The sequence below is a fragment of the Erythrolamprus reginae genome, chromosome 4 (assembly GCF_031021105.1).
Source record: "Erythrolamprus reginae isolate rEryReg1 chromosome 4, rEryReg1.hap1, whole genome shotgun sequence".
Lineage (NCBI taxonomy): Eukaryota > Metazoa > Chordata > Lepidosauria > Squamata > Dipsadidae > Erythrolamprus > Erythrolamprus reginae.
The window spans coordinates 101317405-101340286 of record NC_091953.1 but is presented as its reverse complement, the minus strand read 5'-3'; the positions used below and the strand labels follow the sequence as shown (position 1 = coordinate 101340286).

Here is a 22882-nt window from a genome sequence, read left to right as displayed (position 1 = left end):
ACCCTTTTGGCACACGAACCAAAATAGGTTCGCCATCCCTGCCCTAATCTTTCTTTTTTCTATTTCTTGTACTATGTTTCTCTAACTTTTAAAATATTTGTACTTTTTTCATTAAAAACTAACTGTTAATATATCCATGCTATTTCAACAAAATAAAACTATGAAATATTTTAATTTATGCAAATTAAATTAAAAGATTTATGTAAAGGGGAAAAGTTATCATTGCATTGATTTGATAATGATACCACTGTCAATGCTATATTATATACCAAGGATAAATTCAATACTCCATCTTCACATGATACCTTTTTATTACAATATCAAAAAAGTGGGGTTGGGGAGGTATGCAAGTTTTCAAGATCAACAAGGTCCTTTTTTAATATTTTCAGGAATGTGCCATCAATACTATATTTAAAACCATAAGAAGGTTAAAAGAAACACAAAAGAAACGCATGTTCTTCATATAACATTCTGTGTGTCTTACTACCAATCACACCACCTTCTGTGAACCCTGATTTTTTCTGTTATGCAATTATATATATATATATATATATATATATATATATATATATATATATATATATATATATAAAATAAGTAAGTATGTATGTATGTTATGTATGTATGTATGTATGTGCTGGAAGCCCCACCCATCCATAATTAGCTATGTTTATTAAACTTCTGTATTAGTGTCAATCGGCTACAGATACATATTACTTTAAGAATTAAATACATAACTGTTTAATTCAAACAAGCAGAAGGGCAAGAAGAGAAAGCATTATGTGGATGGCACATCTGGTTGTAGATACCAAAACATTCAACCATTACAATTCAATGATTCTCTAAGTAATCAACTTTCAATGAAACATCTCGGTTGAAATTACACGTCAAAATACGCTAGATAGTTTTCTTTACTACAATCATACCGTAGTAGTTGAAGAAGAACTATTACAAAATGCTGTAGTTAGTGTACTCTTCACAAAGAGCCAAAGAAGCAATGTAATAGTCGTAGCAGAGTGTGGGAAGAATGCTTCTAGAAACTAGGAATTTCAGAAATATATTACTTGGTAAGCAAAATAGCTACAGAACTCACAGCCACAACCGTCATGTCTACTATTATTTCACTTAGTTAGCTGCAGGTTCGGTGCATTCCACTGTGCCCAGTCTCTCAATGATGATTTCGTCCATCAGGAGCCCTCTGATAACACTGTTTCTCGCTCAAGAACACCCCTCCTTTATCTGGATTTAACGTACATAGAAGGAAATAAAACGAGTGCTTACAATGGCCCACCTAAGTGAAAATTTCAACCTGAGGGGATTCAAAACAACTTAATTTTTTTGAAAAAGGCTAATAGGCAAAAATGGGGGTAGAGAAAAGCAAGGGGGGAAAGAGAGTATAACCAACAGAGCAAATACTCAGAAAGGGACCATTCACTGACAGCTGTGTCTGGTGCAGCAGAGTGCCCTGCTCTATAAAAGTGATTGAGGACCTAAGGCTTTTAAGTTACAAAAGACCCCAGCAGGCCTAGTCCGTCTTCAATGTCACTGAAGTGCTTTGACAAGATATAACTTTTCCCCGTGCTCGCTGGTGAAGATAGGAGCCTTTTTGTAGTGTTCCACCAACTCATCCATAGTATTAAATCGACGCTGCCCAATGCAATAGACATTGTCCACCAGCTGCACCTTGAAATGTTTGTTCTTCCCTGAAGCCTTTAGCGATACTGAAAAGTCACTGGGCTGCAGAGAGAAAGGAAAGGACAAATGTTTAGACAGTGCACAACATGGAGTTTAAAGATTGTTACAAGAGAAATCACCTGTGCTCCGTCCTCATGCACACTAAGGATTAAGGATTTTAAAATGTGTGTTAATGGCAGAAATAAAAATGTGTATTTCTGCCATCAATGGCAGAAAGTATCTTAGTAACGTCATAGACTAATATAAATCAATCTATTTGTGCATAATATTACTGATTTAAGCCAACTATCTAGATAAAAACTCTATGCACCCTCAATAAATGTAAATATTCAAATGCAGAAATAAGGTCACTATACACAGATACATTTAATTCCATGACCACAAGAGGGCCTTTCTTTTTTCTTTTTTTTTAAACACAAGTTTTAACAATTCAACATTTAACATCGCCCAAGATAAATATGTGCAATGCCACATTGCTGGTTTAAAAATATATTTAAAACTCTGCTCCTCTTATCTCATTATACAAGAACTAAATTTTCAAACAATGAACTTATTTTTGCTACTTGCAAAGAGGGGAAAAATAACTCAGCAAAGATTCTTGAGCACACAGATTTCTTCCCGTTATTTCATTTAGCCTCTGACTGCGACGATTTTCTACTGACAATAGTTTGCTTGTTTCACTTTAAAATGATGTGCTTCAAAATATTTTTTTCATTTCCAATTTCGTTTAGTGAAACATTAATCTCCTTTTGGCTATTTACCTAGTTTACTGCAGGAGCTAGGCTGCATATTAAAAACCTGTACAAATTATTGTAAACCAGATATAGAAAATTTTCAATTTACAACCACCATTTTATTCATCTAAGTTACTGCGATAGACCAATACAGATAATAAACAAAATAAAGTTTAAAGTAAAATGAAAATACATTTGTAAAACAATCTAACATCTATAAATGAGATCCAAGATACAGTCTATATTAAATTACAATGTAAATACAGTAGTACCTCTACTTAAGACTTAATTCAATCTTAAGTAGAAAATTTTGTAAGAAACAATTTTTCCCATAGGAATCAATGTAAAAGCAAATAAAGCATGCAAACCCATTAAGAAAGAAATAAAAGCTCAGAATTTGGGTGGGAGGAAGAAGAGGAGGAGGACAGTCGCTGGTGAAGGAAGAAGGTGAGATGAGGGGAATCAAAAAAATCCAAAACTTTTAGGCTTAGAAAAAAAAAAGAGGAACTCTAAGGTGGCGAGGAGGAACACACGCCTCCCATACACCCGGCGGGAGGCTGCCTCCCATACACTGCGCCAGAGAGAGAAACCCAGGGGGAATGGCAGGGAACTGGCCAGGCCGTTGTGCCGCTCTCAAATTTCCTGGGAAATTTTTCTGGGCTCAGGTTCTTAAGTAGAGGCCAAAAAATCTTGAACACCTTATTCTTATCTAGAAAGATTCTTAAGTAGAGGCGTTCTTAGGTAGAGATACCACTGTATTAACATTATAGCATATATGATAGCATTTAAAATGACAACAATGGTATCTAAAACTATTAATAGCAACAAAGTAATAATATCTAAAATTTAAAGGAATGAATGTTACAAAGAATACATTGCAGGTGATTGGCCCATCAAAGACTGACAGGCATGGTAGCTAAAACATGCTTCATCTATGAGCAGTATCTGGCCATACACCAAACCTGGGTGACTGGGCTATCTACTAATCAAAGGTAGTGTGATGTTTGTTTTTAATGTCTCCATGAAAGAAGCAACAAAGAAAGACATGTTCTCTACTTTCCAACTGTCTGGAATTAAAGGGCGAGAGACTTATGTCCATAAGGAGCATAATGGAATAAGTCATGACAGTAATAAAACAGGTCATCTACTTGACTGTGGAGGTAGACTAGTTTTCATGAAACTCAGAAGTAAATGCTATTGCTTTGGTAAAACAGCGTAAAACACAGGATGCTGCAAACGATAGTAAATGTGGTCCAGTTGCTAAGTGCCAGAAATTAAGTCATATGTTCATTGGGACCCTACTGATCAGAATTTCACAATTGCCTTGTAAGTACTGCCAGGTAGGTCTGTCCTAACTTCGAACAGTCATTAAGCGACCAGCTGTAAGTCGAGGACTATCTTATAGGTTTATTTATTTATTTATTTGTTTATTTGATTGATTGATTGATTGATTGATTGATTGAATTTCTATGATGCCCCTCTACAAGGACTTGGGGTGGCTCACAACATATAATATACAGTATACAAAATCTTGAATCCAATTAATTAATTAATAAAAAATCTAAAAAAAACCCAAAAGCATAAAAAACAGTCATTCCATTCTCTCAACATTCTCTCAATACATTCATTGGCCGGGAGGCAAGGATCTAATGGCCACAGGCCTGGCGGCATAAATGAGTCTTCAGACTCTTACGGGAGGCGAGTAGGGTGAGAGCAGTACGAATCTCAGGGGGAGCTGATTCCAGAATGCCGGTCCCCCCCCCCCAAGAAGGCTCTCCCCCTAGGCCCCGCCAAGCGGCATTGTCTAGTTGACAGAACCTGGAGAAGGCCGACTCTGTGGGACCTGACCGGTTGCTGGGATTCATGCGGCAGAAGGTGGTCTCGGGGATTGCCAATAGTCCTTTTGTTAAAGGATTAAGTAAATTCAAGTTCTGTCATGGTGCAGCTTTTGCCCCACCTTTAAGTCTTGTAAACACATGCTTCTACTGATATAGGGGTTTTCAGAACTGAAGTATGTTTTTCTACTTTGATATTTTTGAAAGCTTAGAATGATTTGATGGATGACCAATCTTGTTATGATCTAACCCACAGGCAGCATCTGCAGTAGTTCCTATTTCCTGAAATCCTTGTTTGCTTTTACCCTGAATTTGTTGCTTTTCTGCATGCTTATTCAGAGTTAGACAGCCATATATGGCCCTCAGCTAAAAAAAAAAGAAACCCAGTAAAAAATGACCTAAAATTTATTAGAAATTATGTTGAATAAAGCTCATTTTACAGATTGAATTTTTCATTATGCTATCCAGGCAAACGGATCATGTCAATACTTTGGACTATCTAATTAGCCAGGGTGGTGCAGTAGTTAGAGTGCAGCACTGGAGGCTAGTTCAGCTAACTGTAGTTGAGCAGTTCAAATCTCACACTGGCTCAAGGTTGATTCAGCCTTCCATCCTTCCGAGGTGGGTAAAATGAGGACCCAGATTGTTGGGGGCAATATGCTGATTCTGTTAACTGCTTAGAGAGGGCTGTAAAAGCACCATGAAGCGGTATACAGTGGTACCTCTTCTTACGAACTTAATTTGTTCTGTGACCAGGTTCGTAAGTAGAAAAGTTCATATGAAGAAGCAATTTTTCCCATAGGAATCAATGTAAAAGCGAATAATGCGTGCAATCAGAAAACTCACCCCTTTTGCCTTATTACCGCCGGCATTTGGATCATTGTTTGGGGGTGGATGGAGGGGGGGGAGATAGCGGAGGCTGCCTGGAGGGAGCCTCGTGGGTAGATTGACACGCTTGAGAAGCTGCCTGGCGGCTTCTCATCCGGCGGGGCTTCCACCCTCTTTGAAAGTTTTCAGTGACGGCACCAAAGGAGAATCCCGGCTTCAGACAAGGCCGGTTGAATTGCAACTGCTGCCCGCCAGGACCCTCTGAAGCTGGCATGGCCGAACCTGCCTCCCCCCCTTATCCGGCGGGCGATGAAGTGCTTGGTGGGAATGTGTGGCTCGAGGTCAGAAGTCCCTTCCCCTTGGAGCCCCGAAGCCAAGTCGGCGACTCCCCACTTCTCTGAGCCTCCCCTCAGAAACCCCAAAGCCGGGATGCCACCACCGTAGCTCCGTTCCCGGCCCGTAACTTCGCCTTACAAATGCCTCACAAACTCTCCGCCCCCGTCTGCAGGTGAGTGGAGATGTGCATCTCCCATTCTGTCTACTGTGCTACTTCTGGGTCCTCCTCGCCATTCCCTTCTCTAGCAAGCACCGTGCTCCAGCAAGCCTCTAGATAGATAGATGGATGGATAGAAGGTGAGATGATAGATAGACATCTATCTTCTATCTATGATAGATAGACATCTGTCTTCTATATTTCTATCTATCTATCTATCCATCCATCCATCCACCAATTATCTATCCCTCTATCCATCTACCCCTCTATCCCTCGATGGGCAGGAGGGGCGAAGAGGACTTGGAGTGGATTAGGACTCCGGGCTGCAACTTCAACTGACCACCGCTTCTTTTCCCAGGAAGACGAAGGGGAGTACGTGGCTGTCCCCGCGGGCTCCGGAGGAGGAGGAGGAGGAGGAAGGGGGGCATCTCGCCCAGCCGCTGGAAAGCAAAGGGAAAATCCCAGGCGCTTCGTCCGGCAACAGTCGATGTTGGCAATCCGGAGGTGGGAAATCCAGGCAGGGGCAGCAATCAAATGGGAAATCCAGGCAGTGGCAGTCACAAGGCAGGGGAATCCTGCGGCAGTAAGAGAGTGCACATGCAGTAAGAGAGTGCACGAACCTGGGCTCGGGTTCATAAGGTGAAAATGGCTCTTAAGAAGAGACAAACAAATCTTAAACACCAGGTTCGTATCTCAAAAAGTTCGTTTGTAGAGGCGTTCGTAGGTAGAGGTACCGCTGTATAAGTCTAAATGCTATTGCTAATTTTAGAAAAAACATATACTTTTCAAATTAATTTATTTGCCCGAATTTTATACCAAGAGCAACCTTATTGCTCATTCTCCACATTATGCAGAGACTATTGCCAAAAAAAAAATTATGGGAGCAAGAATTTGTAATACTAAACTCTATTTGCTATAAATACAAAGCACTTATACTTTAAAACAGGGGTCCCTAACTTCTGGTTTACAGCCTGATATTGGGCCGCAGCCAATAATGGGCTGCTGTCCCCACTGGGAGGGGACACAGTGGGGGTAGTAATTATTTATTGAATACTTAATAGTGTTTTAAATTGGCCTTTCTTCTCTAGTACCTTAGTATGATCCTTAATTACTTTTAAAGTAGGAAATAATTAAATAGTATGCTTTTACCCATAAACGCTTTAATCATTCTCTAGAACTGAACTTTTATAGCAATTAAAGAAAATTGAGTTACTTGCCTAATCTTTTATCATACTGAACCTTGTGAGTTCAGTACAAATCCTTAAAACTTTACTGTGCTCCTCAACCAATAATGCTGTCTACCATTTGTCCTTTGTGTGGCTATTCAAATAATGTGACTTAATCAACTGAAAAAGAGTCCAAGCGCTTACAGTGGTCCCTTGACTTTCACGGGGGATATGTTCCAAGACTGCCCGCTAAAGTCAAATTTCCACGAAGTGGAGATGCTCCCTCCCTTCCTCCCCCTCCCTCCCTCCCTCTCTCTTCCATTCCTGGTTTTACTTAACCCCAGAACCAGCAGGGGTAACAGCAAGCTGGAGGCTTTGCTGCGCTCGCTGCCAGCATTTCCCATGGCAGTGGTGGCAGCACTGGTGCTCAGGGTCAGGGCAGTAGAAGGGGAAACTCAAGGCAAGAGGGATCTAGGCCAGGACTCGAAGCCAGGATTCCAGGCCGGTCAGCTGGGTGGTCGGACACTACCACTAAGGGAGATGGTGGGCAGCAATAAGCGATGGCGGCAGAAAAAGGGGCAGCTGTGACCTTTGGTGCTTGAGGTGACACTGAGCTGTGGGCAGAGCCTACAGGCCCACCGCAAGCCATCCCCGCGATTAGCGTGCGGCCCTCTGACCCAAAAATGCCGCAGCTCCTCACCCCTCAGGCGAGTTAGGGTGGTCTTGTCCGCCTGCTAGCCTCGGCTTCAAGTGAAGCATACCAACAGTCCAAGAATTAAAGGGGAGGGATTGGGAAGCTGGGGCAGAAGCGGGCTATATCATGGGTTTTTAAAACTCGTGGTATAGCCTTTCCGTGAATGTCGGACCCACAAAAGTCAAGGGACCACTGTATTTGAAAACTTATCTTGGTTGGTAAGCCACTACCACTCAGTCACATGACTTTTAAGCCATCCCCTGTCACATGATTGTCAAGCCACTCCCACCTGGTCACATGGCTGGCAAGTCACTCCTACCTGTGCACATGACCATCAAGCCACACCCACAAAATAAGCCACACCCACAGTGTGGCAGTAAAATTTTTGGCAGCCCATCCCTGGCCACAGCCCATTGGGAACTGTGCTACACAATGACGGACATGCATGCAAAACCCTCCTCTCTCCTCCCTCCCCACCAGTTCAGAGAGTCAGACAGGTTGGGAACTACTGCTTTAAAAGCTACAAAAGAAAAAAGAAAAGAAAAAAATCTGATTCAGAACAGAATGTCTGAGACAAATGTTCAAGAACGTCCAAAGATTGTTCATTTCATTGAAAAAAAAATGAAATGACTTTACATTTTAATTTTACCACAATGTCACTATTGGAAAATTACAAATTGCAGAACAGAAACCGAATCTAGCATAAAAATATGTTTCATTGGCTATTGAAACATTGTTCTGCTATATCTGTAATATTAACTTTTGTTGAAATAAAGGAGTCATTCGGGAAGGAAAGAATGTGGGAGATAAACTAAACTTGCTGGTATTGATGGAGGATTAAATACATTATTTCCTTTGTGCATTGCTTTAATACTGCCAATTCAAAACAATTATTTCCATTACTTTAAAATTTGAATTAGAATTCCTTTTTGATGGACAAAGTGAGCATTGTGACAGGCACGGAGAACTACCGTATTTTTCGGAGTACAAGACACACCTGAGTATAACACCTTAGTTTTGGGGGAGGAAAATAGGGGGGGAAATCTGCCTACCAGATCTGGCTAGCATCCTTAGTCTGGTCAGCTTCAGCACATTATTTTATGCCCTCATTAGGGCTTTAAAAAAACCTTATGCAGAGAGAGTAACAATGAAAGAGCTTGCAAGCCGGTAAGGGCTGCAAACATTGTTAGCACCTGGCTAGGGCTGGAAAGAAACATTCAGAGCACGTAGAGCAATAAAAAAACCTACAAAGACAGTGTTTGGAAAACACTATTGAGAGAGAGTAACAATGAAAGAGCTTGCAAGCGGGTAAGAGCTGGGAACATTGTTAGAATCTGGTTAGGGCTGGAAAGAAACATTTGGAGCAAGTTAGAGCAATGAAAAAAAACCTGCAAAAACTTAGGGCTTGAAAAACATTCTTCCCAAAGAGTAACAATTAAAAAAACCCTGCGAAGTAAGAGCTGGGAAGATCATTAGCACCTAGTTAGGGCTGGGGGGAAAACCTTCAAAAAAGCTACATTCAGAGTATAATACGCACCTGAAATTTCAGCCTCTTTTAGGGAGGGAACAGGTGCATCTTATACTCCAAAAATACAGTAAGTATAGTTGTTAAGACTGATTTCTATACTAGTGACAGCTTATCCAGAGAAACGAAAACAAAATCAAAGCAATGTGTTGAAAAAGGCCTCTCAGATTCATTAGTTGCAAAGCCGTCATAAAAGATGTTTCTGTCAAAGACATTTCTACGGAAAAATGAATATTAATAACTGCTTTCAAAATCAAACTCTCATATTTACATTTCAAATGCATAGGCCTCTCATTTTTCCTTCCACCCAATAACAAAGATCTTGTTTTTGCGGCATTATATTTAAAAAGGGCGGAAGAGGATGTGGGGAAAAATCTTGACTTCTCTTCAGAGAAGTGCTACTGAACAAGAGGCTCTGACAACCTTCCTTCTGCAGAAAGGAAGGGAAAGGCCTAGGCTCCCACCTTTCTCCTCACAATGGGCAAATATTTTAAGTAACAACAGGAAATTGGGGTGGGGGGGAACCGCATATGTCCCTGAATGTATTCTTGACTTCTTCCTGTTGTGAATATTTAATTAATAAAATCTTGAAGACTCCATCCTGGCATGTTATGCACACTACAGTGTGTGGAGGTTAAAGTCAGTTTCAAACTATTCCCTGCTGTCTTCCGTTGAACTCATTTCAAGAGTGTTTATTTTTATAGTTTGCATCTGTTTGCCTTTTGGGTTTTCAGCTCTTGGCAGATATTTCTGTGACTTTTCCCACTGGACTTGGTTGCTACAGCTGGATGATTTGCAAACAATCTTTCCCAGGCTTAAGACTAGTGGGGCTGCATGCAATCGTGACAGCTACTTTAAGGAGACATCCGAACTACAGTATTTTTTGGATATATATTCACTAAGAGGGTGACAATCTGGGTGCGTCTTATATACCTAATTCTTATATACCTAATTCCTGGAGGCGTCTTATTCCTAGAAGCGTCTGTAATATGGTAAATGATTTAGCTTTACTAGATAAATGGTCAAAGCAATGGAAACTGCAGTTTAATGTTTCCAAATGTAAAATAATGGACTTGGGGAAAAGGAATCCTCAATCTGAGTACTGTATTGGCAGTTCTGTGTTAACAAAAACTTCAGAAGAGAAGGATTTAGGGGTAGTGATTTCTGACAGTCTCAAAATGGGTGAGCAGAGTGGTCGGGCGGCAGGAAAAGCAAGTAGGATGCTTGGCTGCATAGCTAGAGGTATAACAAGCAGGAAGAGGGAGATTGTGATCCCGCTATATAGAGCGCTGGTGAGACCAAATTTGGAATACTGTATTCAGTTCTGGTGACCTCACCTACAAAAAGATATTGACAAATTGAACGGGTCCAAAGACGGGCTACAAGAATGGTGGAAGGTCTTAAGCATAAAATGTATCAGGAAAGACTTAATGAACTCAATCTGTATAGTCTGTAGGACAGAAGGAAAAGAGGGGACGTGATCGAAACATTTAAATATGTCAAAGGGTTAAATAAGTTTCAGGAGGAAAGTTTATGTCCTTTTTAAATGGTGGTTATTAAATGAACACAGCAGTTGTAAAGCAAATGTGCATCTGTTAATTGAACACCACATCGTTAGAGGAATCCATTATTCACTAAAAGGCATTAAAATTGGTTTTCTGCAAAAAGTGAACACAAGTGAACACAAGAAGTGAACACAAGAACAACGGGACACAATCTGAAGTTAGTTGGGGGAAAGATCAAAAGCAACATGAGAAAATATTATTTTACTGAAAGAGTAGTAGATCCTTGGAACAAACTTCCAGCAGACGTGGTTGGTAAATCCACAGTAACTGAATTTAAACATGCCTGGGATAAACATAGATCCATCCTAAGATAAAATACAAAAATAGTATAAGGGCAGACTAGATGGACCATGAGGCCTTTTTCTGCCGTCAGTCTTCTATGTTTCTATGTTTCTAATGTAGCCCTGCCTAGCCTCTCAAATGGAGCTTTAAAGGACTGAAAATAGCTTCTGAAACGGAGCCTTGCAAGGATGAAAACAACCTCTCCAACGGAGTTTTGCAAAGCTGAAAAAACACCCTTTCAAACAGAACTTTCTAAGGCTAATATACCTGTTCCAAGCTGTTTGCTAAGGAAACTAGCCAGATGGATGCTGGTAGGTAGAATTTGTTGTGTATACTCCTGTTCAGCCTGATGATTATTTAGATTCCGAAGTGGAGAGTGACTTTGAATTGGCAGATAGGCCTGATTTGCAGATAGAAAGGAATGTTAGTGAAGAGGAGGAGGCAATTGACGTAGAGATGCATTCAGGATCGAATGAGGAGGACTGGAGGTGGATTAACCCTTACTTCAGACGTTCTCAGAGGAGGTTAGAACAAGATTCAGGGAAGAGATATTAGAAGGTGAGGAACTAGTTAATCAGTTAACTCACATCCGGGTGTGAACAGAAGAAGAGCTGATTCCGTTCAATCTTGCCATCCCAAAATGGACGCGTCCATGACAAGCTCCGGAGCGTAAGCTAACAAATATGTGATTTATTACCTGCTTTTATTACTCTTGGCTAGCACTGATTGGCCAATAAATTTTAGAATGACTTGTGGAATGTTTTTATGTTACTACCAAGATAATTTACTTAACTACTAAAGATAGAGATGAGAAAAGAAAGCACTGCTTGCAAAGCTGATGTATGAATGGCAGAAAAAGGAGAAATAAAGAAGATGTGTTTTTACAAAGATATGCATTGAGCAATCATTTGTTACAATTATCTGAATTAGCCTGAAACCAGAACAGAACAGAGGTTTGTAAGGTGAAAAGTTCATAAGACAAAACAATGTTTCCCATAGGAATCAATGGGAAAGCGATTAATGCGTGTAAGCCCAAAACTCACCCCTTTTGCCCATTACTGCCGGCATTCGGATCCTTGTTCGGGGGCGGGGGAGGGGTGGAGTGACATTCCCAGCGCTGCTGCTGCTTCTCAAAGGGAAACTGCCGCCGCTGCCTCTATCCTATTTCCTGGCCAGAGGGATGGAATCCGCTGGGGCAGGGATGGAGCAGAGGGGCGGCTGCGAAGGGGCTGGCTCAGCAAAAGCGCTCCCAGCGAAGGGGCTGTGAGAGGGTTTTCTCCGAGCGCTTTGGGAATGCCTGCCTTGCCAGCAAATGGGCTGCAGGAGAGGCGAGGCAAGCGTTCTGGAAGCGCTCAGAGAAAGCGCTCCCAGCGAAGCAGCTGCGAGAGCGCTTTCTCCGAGCGCTTTGGGAATGCCTGCCCCGCCTCTCCTGCAGCCCCTTCGCTGACAGCCCAGGAAGCACTCCCAGTGAAGGGGTGGCGAGAGGGGTGGGGCGGGCGTTCCGGAAGCTCTCGGAGAAAGCGCTCCCAGTGAAGTGGTTGCGAGAGCGCTTTCTCCAAGCACTTTGGGAACGCCTGCCTCGCCTCTCCTGCAGCCCCTTCCCTGACAGCCCAGGATGAAAGCGCTCCCAGCAAAGGGGCAGCGAGAGGGCCGGGAGTTCCGGAAGCTCTCGGAGAAAGCGCTCCCAGTGAAGTGGTTGCGAGAGCGCTTTCTCCGAGCACTTTGGGAACGCCTGCCTCTCCTCTCCTGCAGCCCCTTCCCTGACAGCCCAGGACGAAAGCGCTCCCAGCAAAGGGGCAGCGAGAGGGCCGGGAGTTCTGGAAGCACTCGGAGAAAGCGCTCCCAGCGAAGCAGTTGCGAGAGCGCTTTCTCCAAGCACTCTGGGAATGCCTGTCCTGCCTCTCCCGCGCTCGGAGAAAGCGCTCTTGCAGCCACTTTGCGTTTTCGGCTTGGGGGGGTAGGCGGGCCGGCCTGACAACCCCCTAGCGCTTTGCCTCCCGCCGGACAGGAGGAGGAGGAAGGGGGGCATCTTGACCAGCCACTGGAAAGCCAAGGGAAAATCCCAGGCGCTTCAGTCAGGAAGCGGGGAATCCCGGCGGGGGCAGGAAATGAATGGGAAATCCCAGTGGTGGCAGTCACAAGGCAGGGGATTGCCTGCAGCAGTCAGAGTGTCAGAGTACAAGAGCACACACGCAGTAAGAGAGCCCATGGACCCGGGCTTGTAAGACGGAAATGGTTCTTAAGATGAGGCAAAGAAATCTTAAACCCCGGGTTCGTATCTCGAAAAGTTAGTATGACGAGGGGTTCGTAAGACGAGGTATCACTGTATTATGGCATATTGTTGTGCAAGAAACCTACTTTCTTCACAAGGCCTAACAAACTTAGCCTTCTATGCTGTTTCCCTCCCCATTTCATTATCTAATTATCTTTCAATTTGTACTTTTCTATAAAAAAAAAAAAGCACCGCTCTATCTATGGGCTAATTTTGAATATTTATAACACATTTTCCAGAACATTATAGATAATGAAGTTTATCCCAGGCATAATATTACTAACTGAAAACTAAAACATATCTTGGAGCATATTGAAAAGAATAAAAATCTTATTAAAAGTAAGAAAAGGGGGGGGGATGATATTACCAATATAATTTTAGACAGAATTCATGCACCATAATGTATTTTGGGAGAACTTAAAATATTGGAGATAAACTCTAATAATTAATTCCAACTATCAAGCCCACTTGTGTCTATAACTTTCCGATATGAACGAAAAATTCCTTTGTCTGTAAATAAATACCAAATTAGTAGTATGGTGGCTGAAAATTTGGGCAATTTTTAAGCTTAATAAATTAAACGACATCAGATTCAGGAAGGTTTCCTGACATAATCCATTCAATACAGGTGCAATTAAATTCACCAATCAGTGCTTGATTCCTTTCAAAAATATAATCATTTGAATATATGTAAAACAGAAAGAATAATCTCTGGTGGTTTTCCCCCTTTCTTTGATGAAGATAATAATTATACTTTCTATTTGTTCTAGCCCATGGAGCATACTATGTCTTGAATTCTATAATTCATAAATTGAATATAAATATTGGATTTGATTTTTATTTAGGGCAATTCATGAACTGCTCTTCCAGCACAGCAGGGCATCTTTTAAAAACTGCATAACGCTACTTGCCCAAAGGCATTAAGAGTCTTGAATTGTCCTACACTTATTCAAAAAGATCACAAGGGAAAACTTGTGTTGCTCTTCAGCTAAAAAGTACAAAGAACACTATGAGTCAGCAAAGGCCAATGAAAAGTCATGATGAGTATATAATAATTGGTGTGCTATTTCTGAAACTCAAAAGTTCTTGTTTTGATATTGAAATCACGGTTGGCCTTCTGTGCTCAAACTTCAGATAAGATAAAATGGTCTCATAACTAATTATAAGTTCTAAGGAGGTACCAGCTGATGGTACCCTATCCATTTCAATGAGCACTTCTCATTCCATATTCAAAGAATTAGCAAAAAGGGAACTCTTTTATTTTATGTTATTCATAATTTTTTAAGGAACTGATGCAGGCCTAAAGATATAGATCAAGTTCAGGTAGTCCCCAACTTACTACCACAATTGAGCCCAAAATGTATGTTGCTAAGTCAGAAATTTGTTAAGTGAATTTTGTCCGATTTCACAACTTTTTTGTCCCATTTTTAACTGAATCATTACAATAGTTAAATTAGTAACACTGCTGTTAAGTGAATCTGGTTCCCCCATTGACTTTGCTTGTCAGAAGATTGCAAAAGGTTGATCACATGACCTTAGGACACACAATTGTCAAACATCTAAATATAAATCACTTAACTATAGTGATGCTGGTCATAAGTATGAAAAATGGTCATGTCACTTTTTTCAGTGTCATTATAGTTTCTTTAAACAGTTGCTAAATGAACTGTTGTAAGTCTAGGACTACCTGTATATCAATGCAAAAATATTCTCCAACATTTGTTTGTTACAGTATCAGATATATTCTTTCTGTTTCCTGGAGCTTATCAGATGGCTTTAAGGACCCCTCCATCAATGAAGTGTTGATCGCCGCCTGTATCCAGCCTCCTGTCAACTCTTGCTGGTCGAAACTAGCCAAGAGGGACATGGGTCCAATAAACAGGTGGAGGAGCTCATAGCTCCAATGGCCTTGTCCACTTCATCAGGTGTCACCAGTTCAAACTCTTCCCACACAACCAGACTAAGATGTGTCCCTGTCACCTCAGTCGAGACTGCCCAGTCAGAGTCCAGGTCTGTCCAGATCTGAGCAACTTTATCCGTGAAAAATCTATTCAAGTCCTCAGCTCTGCCCTGCAAGGGTTCCTCCCCCCTCCCCACGTTAAGGAGGGAGCTAGTCGTCCTAAACAGAGTGGATGAGTAGGATTCCGCCGATGCAATCAAGGCGGCAATATGTGAACATTTTGCTGCCTTGATTGCCACTTGATAAGTCTTAATAAAAGATCAGTTTTCGGTTGGATCTAGATTTACTGGCCTTCTAGATATCTCTTCTGACGTTTCATCCCCCTGAGTCCTCGGTGAACAGAGTCTACTGCCATAAAGAAGTCACAAAGGCACAATCTGGTCTAGAGCCCCCATTGCAGCCGTATTCCAGGCCTTTACCAGGGACTCTGCCAAATTGTGTATAAGCGAATCCGGTATTTCCCTAAGCGGCCTCTGAAAGCCCTCCGGGTCCATTAGGTGTCTGGGGTAGAACCACCTAAAATTATGTTTATTCAAAACTGTTCTACCATGTTTACTAGGCCTAGTTAACACTGTACTGGATTCACAGACCTGCAAACTGTATGATGAAGTGGTTCTACCAAACAATCATAAATTTTAAATTAAAAACCAAAAGAACATAAATTTTTTGCATATATTTTGTAAATCAACTCTGCTTAACAAATAGGACCAACAAATACAGTATATCTCTATAATGCATAATCTAAAAATCAGTTTTTGAAACAAAACTTGTACAATATATGAAAACATAGTTCCCTCTCAGCTGAGCAATCGCTCACTTAAAAATCATCATCAACTCAGAGTTTTCCAAACCTGCCCAGAAGCCGAGAGGGAAAGAGTGAGAGGGAAGGAGAGAAGAGGAAGAGAGGAAGAGAGAGAAACAGATAGAAAAAAGAGAAGAAGGAAAAGAGAAAGAAAAAGAATGGGAGTAAGGAAGAGAGAAAGAAAATCAAAATCTAGTTTGAAACTAGCTCAACTATTTAAGTGGCATTTTGCTATTGATAAGAGTTGCCCTATTATGAGCTCACTGTTATAGACACACAGTACAGTATTTTATTTTGAAATTCTCTGAGGCAAAACAGGGTGGGTTTTTTATTTATTTATTTGTTTGCTTGTTTGTTTGTTTGTTTATTTATTTATTTAATATTTCTGTGCCGCCCAGTCCCAAAGGGACTGCCGCTCAGACACTATACTTTTCCACCCACCCCCCAAAAAAATTAGAGGGAACACTGTATGAAACATTTAAAAATAGTGAAAAAGAAAAGTTGTAGAGATTTAACCATGGTCTAATTGTAAATTGTTCAGTGTTACTTAAGTCCACATCTTGAGGTGGAAGCTTTAGAAAGCTGTAGTGTGAAACCCACAGGAAGTGGCAAGAGAGAAACCCCATCTAAAAAGATCTGAAAATTATCCAACTGTATCCAATTACATCTGCTGCTGTAATAAGTTTAGTCATTAAACTAGTGTAGAATTATTTAGCTGCAATACTATGCGGTTGGATTTCAGCAATATTCTTCTCAAACATAATATAGATTTTGGTAAAAGGGGCCAACATGGCTGTTCTTTGTAACTTGTTGACAATTCCATATACAAAACAGTCAGAAGCAGAAAAAACAAATACAGTGTTCCCTCGATTTTCGCGGGGGTTGCGTTCCGAGACCGCCCGCGAAAGTCGAATTTCCGCGAAGTAGAGATGCGGAAGTAAATACACTATTTTTGGCTATGAACAGTATCACAAGCCTTCCCTTAACACTTTAAACCCCTAAACTGCAATTTCTCGTTCCCTTAACAACCATTTAGATTATTACTCACCATGTTTATTTATTAAAGTTTATTAAAAAAACCATTTATTAAAGGCAGATGAAAGTTTGGCGATGCTGTATGACGTCATTGGGCGAGAAAAACCGTGGTATAGGGAAAAAAACAGCAAAGTATTTTTTAATTAATATTTTTGAAAAACCGTGGTATAGCCGTTTCGCAAAGTTCGAACCCGTGAAAATCGAGGGACCACTGTACATAAATGGACACAAAAGAAAAACAGGCTAGCTATGATTTTGCTGAGCCGAGCTTGTACAGAATCTGAATGCACAACTTTTGAAACTTCACATGTGCCGTATTAATAAAGTAGAGAATTCAGATACAATTACCACACAGGTTGAAACTTCAATCTATTAACTTTTCCTACTAAAATTTGCTTATGTTTTGAAACAGTATACAGTGTTCCCTCGATTTTCGCGGGTTCAAACTTCGCGACTAGCCTATACCATGGTTTTAAAAAAAAAAATAATTAAAAAATACTTCGCAGTTTTTTCCCTATACCACGATTTTTCCCGCCCGATGACATCATACGTCATCGCCAAACTAATAATTTTTGCAAATAAATAACAAAAAAATTTATTGTTAATAAATAATTATGTTTATAAATATCAGGATCACTAAGTGTCTCATTCAATGCTGAGTACCAGTAATAATGGTGAGTAAATGGTTGTTAAGGGAATGGGAAATGGTAATTTAGGGATTTAAAGTGTTAAGGGATGGCTTGTGATACTGTTCATAGCCAAAAATGGTGTATTTACTTCCGCATCTCTACTTCACGGAAATTCGACTTTCGTGGGCGGCCTCGGAATGCATCCCCCACGGAAATCGAGGGAACACTGTATTTTAAATTTGCTATGAGAAAATCCAACTGAAAATTATATACCTGAAAAATTTTAAAATCAAAGCACAGCAATGGTACACCATACTTATATCTTTAGTTTTGCCCGATATAATTTATTTCTCAATTAATGAAAGGAGAACAGTATTACACAGCAGATGACTATTCACTTTGAAGAACTCCACTTGATTCGTACAGCAAGGCAAAGATAAATTACTTCATTTATTCTGCATAATGCATCACAACATTTTGAATTTATATGATTGTAAGCCACCCCCTGTGGTAAGATAGGTAGCCAATAAACTTTGTAAATAAATAAATACTGCATTTTTTACTCCATAAGACACTCCTGTTCATAAGATGCACCTACGTTTAGAGAAGGAAAACAAGGGGAAAAAATCTGTCTCCCAGCATCCAGCGGTATTCATCTGACTAGCATCTTGCAGCAAACAATGAATTCAAGCAGCCTGCCTCCTCCATATCTGCTGCTTCTACCCTGGAGCCTTGACCACCGAGCAGTTAATCGGCGGTAGGATCAACCTTCTGGAATACCACTGAGCAGCTGGTTTCAGGTGGTAGGGATCACTGCTGCCATTCACCGTTACTACCTGACATCACTGTTCACTGTAAGCTGCACGCGGGCACCCCAAGATACCCCCCCACGCACCCTTTTCCAAGGGCGCGCAAGGAGCCGGGCGTTGGACTTGTGGGTGGGGAGCGACGAAAGTGCAGAGGCGCATGTGCGCTCCCCATCCCCTTGCCAGCCTGTGGGTGGAAGGAAAGGGAGCTGCGGCCGCCCCCGCCTCCCCATGGTGCCACCGGCCCCCCTCACGCCCCTGGCCTCTCGCCGCTGCCCCCCGTCCGCCTGATCCGCCCCTTCTCTGGCTTTCTCCTCCTCCTGCCTTGGGGCGCGACTTCTCCCACGGCGGTGGTGGCAGTGGCTTCTCCTCCTCATCCGCGCTCCCAGCCAGGGGGCTGCAAGAGGGTTTTCTCCGCGCGCTTCGGAAATGCCTGCCCCGCTCCTCTCGCAGCCCCTTCACTGGGAGCGCTTTCGTCCCGAGCTTTCAGCAAGGGGGCTGCAGTAGAGGCAGGGCAGGCGTTCCCGAAGCGCTCGGAGAAAGCGACAGACAGACCAAGATGGAAAGAGGGATAGAGAAAGTAAGTGAGAAAGAGAGAGAGAGAGAGTAAGAGGGGGGAAGAGAGAGATAGCAAGAGAGAGAACAAGAGAGAGATAGAGAGAGTGAGAGAGAGAGAGAGAAAGCAATAGAGAGAAAGAAAACAAGAAAGAAAGAGATAAAGAGACAGAGCAACAGACAGAGCGAGATAGAAAGAGAGGAAGAGAGAAAGTGAGAAAAAGAGAGAGAGAGCAAGAGGGGGAGAGAGAAAGAGAGAAATGACTCTTGATTTAAAGCATATGGTAAAAAGCACCCAAATAATAACAGAGAAAAAAAACCCCAGCCTCGTGTGTGTGTGTGTGTGTGTGTGTGTGTGTGTTGAACCATTTCCAATAGCCCTTACCTGTTATTGGAAATGGTTCAAGAGTTCACATACACACACACACACAAGGGGGGGAGGAGACAGGGATGGAAAAAGAGGAGAAGACAGTAATAATAGTAATAGATTTTGGTTTTGTTTTATTATTAATTTCTTTTAATAAAAAAGAAGGGAATTTTTTTCTTGTTTATTTGTTTATTTGTTTATACTTCTATGCCACCCAGTCCCAAAGGGACTGCCGCTCAGACACTATACTTTTCCGCCCACACCAAAAAAAAAATTACAGGGAACATTGCCTGACACCCATATTCACTCCATAAGATGCACAGACAGTTCTACCCACTTTTGGAAGGAAAAAAAGTGTGTCTTATGTAGCGAAAAATACGGTAAATAAACGAATAAAATTTGAAATGATAGCTACTTACTGAAGATTCACTGTCTCTGACAAGGAAGTCGCCTTCTGATCCCCTTTCATTCAGAGCACATTCTGCCTGATGTCGAGTAACGTTCCCATAATACCATTCTTTTCCTGCAAACCGTCCTGTAGAAGAGGGCCCCGTGTAGCTTATCTGAGGAGGGTGGGAAGCATTATTGGGAGGACCATCGCTTACGATTACTACATAGTTTTTGGGAACAAGACCAATTTGCCCGCGAGAATTTTTACATTTCCACCATTCTGGGTCATTTTCTGGTTTCTCTATCACTTCCATAGTTTCACCCTTTTCAAAATTGAGCTCTTCTTCAGTGACAGAACTGAATGGATACAATGTCTGGACAATGTGAAGTATTTTCATGGCTTGGCCATTACTCATGGATGCCCCTTTTCTCAAACTTAGAAAACTTGGCGAATCAGCCGTCGCTTCCTCCACTTCTTCAACTACATAGTTTGAAGGAAACCAGCCAATATGTCCGTTGTAGCTCCCTCTCCACCAGCCATCGCTGCATTTTTCCATAACAATCACTCGAGATCCTTTAACAAGAGATAGTTCATCCTCCCTCTCGGCCACGTAGGCAAACTTCACATAGGCAGGGATGTTCAGATCATAAATCCTATCAGCACTGCTACCATTTGATGGGTATTCTGCATCAGTACTAGGAGTTGGAGAGGCGTCTCTGGCACTTGTCTTCCGTTTTGTTTTACCCAAACCTGTCAAAAAAGAAAACAAAAACATTTTAAACACATTAAGAATATGATTCATCTGATTCAGAATGGGAAAAGACCTTGGTCTGAGGGTACAGGAAAAGAATTAAGACACTGAAGAACAAAGTATGCCAGTAGAAAACCTATCATAAAAAGAGCTCAACATCTTTACTTTTTAAGAAAGTCTTTTTATCCTAGAAAAGTAGCAGCTAAGTGAAGCTTTGACGTGACCTTTCAGGCCATTTTTTTCTAAAACCACTAGAGATTTAATAGACACAAAATACTGCCGGCAAATAACAAAGGAAATACTATTTTTATAACCAGCCATGCTTCAGACTGCATTGTGGGAATAAAATCTCTTAAAAATACAGTCTTTACCTGTAGTTGTAGCAAACATAAAAACAGGAACAACTAATTAACCAAAGGTAAGCTCAATGGTATGGAAAACTGACCACCACCACAACTCTTTGTTCCATTCAATCCATTATAATACAACAACAACAAAAAAAAAAACCTCCTTCAGAATGGTGTGCACACTGCAATTATTTTTGCATATTTTTGGTGGAGTTTTGATAGTAAAATTATGCAGGTAACCATTGACTTATTACCATACTTGGGTCCACAATTGATGTTGCTTAGCGAGAAATTTGTTAAGTGAGTCTTCCCCCATTTTAGTGAATCACTATAGTTGTTAAATTACTAACACCCTAGTTAAGTGAATCTGGTGTCCCATTGACTTTGCTTGTCAGAAGGTCGTAAAATGAGATCACATGACTTCAGAACCCTGCAACTGTCATAAATATGAGTCATCTTTCAGATAGATAGATAGATAGATAGATAGATAGATAGATAGATAGATATAGATAGATGATAGATAGATAGACAGACAGACAGATATAGATAGATGATAGACAGACAGACAGACAGATAGACAGAAAGACAGACAGACATAGATAGAGATAAAGAGAGAGAGAGATACCTTGAGGTAAGATGGATGGCTGAATACATAAATAAATAAGCAAGCAAGCCAACAAAGCACACAGAAAACCAAAACCATAAATAAATATATGGTAACCACTGCAACTAGAAGTGGCAGGATTTCTGTGGCTTAATTGGCGTGATGTTGCACTCTATGACAGTGTTGCTTAGTGATGGGCATTCCATTTCCAATTACTGTTGTTAATTGAGGACTACCATATTTTTTCAGATTAGAAGACGCACCTAGATTTTGAAGAGGAAAACAAGAAAAAAGTTTTTCACCTCCATGCGCCTGGTTTTTGCCCTCCCCGGCCCCCAGGAGCATTCTGCAGGCCTCCCAAACCCTCAGTATATCCCATTTTGTGAAAAACAGACCCTTTTTTGCATGCATCCTGTTTTTGCTCTCCTCAGCTCCCAGGAGCAGTGTATGGGCCTTCCAAAGCAAAAACGGGCCCGTTTCCTCTCAAACCCTGCCTGTGTCCTGTTTCTGCCCTACCCACCCCAGGAGCATTCTGCAGACTTCCCAAACCCTTCATGTGACCCATTTTCACCAAAAGTGGGTCCGTTTTTGGCAAAATGGGATAGGGGGTTTTAGTAGGCCAAAAATGTCCATTTTCGGTCTGCAAGACACACCAAAAATTTTCACCCAGTTTTAAAGGAGGGGGAGTGTTTTTTTATTCTCCAGGAAATACGTTATTTATTCTGACATATCATTTCCCCAAATTTCACCAAGAGTGGTCTGTGGAAGTTGCTGCAAGAAAAAGAAAAATATGATTGTACTAATCAAAATTCAGGACCCCCCGTTAGTAAGGAATAGTTCAATGATTTCCAATATGATATTCCAAATTTTCCTGTTTTCTGTATAATGGAATTATTTTCCTAGCATAGCTATTATACTCAGTGATACAATTACAGGAAAACAGTACTTCTACTCCTTCCAAAATAGAAAGCTCCAGGACAAACTGATCGTGACTGGCCATCACGAAAAGTTCCTCTCTCTGTCACTAAACAATAGTTACACATCAATTTAAATATATTAAAGGGTTAAATAAGGTCCAGGAGGGAAGTGTTTTTAATAGGAAAGTGAACACAAGAACAAGGGGACACAATCTGAAGTTAGTTGGGGGAAAGATCAAAAGCAACATGAGAAAATATTATTTCACTGAAAGAGTAGTAGATCCTTGGAACAAACTTCCAGCAGACGTGGTTGGTAAATCCACAGTAACTGAATTTAAACATGCCTGGGATAAACATAGATCCATCCTAAGATAAAATACAGAAAATTGTATAAGGGCAGACTAGATGGACCAGGAGGTCTTTTTCTGCTGTCAGACTTCTATGTTTCTATGTTTCTAATGTAGTGAATACAAAAACTGGAGATGTTAACTTTAAAATATTTTACTATTGAGAAAATTGCAAAAACAAAACTCTAAGGTTCAGGACAAGTTAGTTCCTTATTTACTATGATGATCAAGTCATTTTCCATCTGCATGGAAGTTGAGATTTCAAAATACTTAGAAAACACT

At 41.1% G+C, this 22882-nt stretch overlaps 1 protein-coding gene across 2 annotated transcripts in view; it reads right to left on the bottom strand.

Annotated features, from left to right (window-relative positions):
• Positions 1-717: 717 nt before the first annotated feature.
• Positions 718-22882, bottom strand: part of NCK2 (NCK adaptor protein 2) — a 109359-nt gene continuing 87194 nt past the window's right edge. For both annotated transcript variants that reach the window (XM_070751070.1, XM_070751071.1), the window contains exons 3-4: positions 19663-20384; positions 718-1737 (exon numbers count right to left, since the gene is read on the bottom strand). In XM_070751070.1, coding sequence (XP_070607171.1) covers positions 1543-1737; positions 19663-20384 — 917 coding nt within the window. In that variant the 3' untranslated portion in view covers positions 718-1542. The remainder of the gene's footprint in view (positions 1738-19662; positions 20385-22882) is intronic.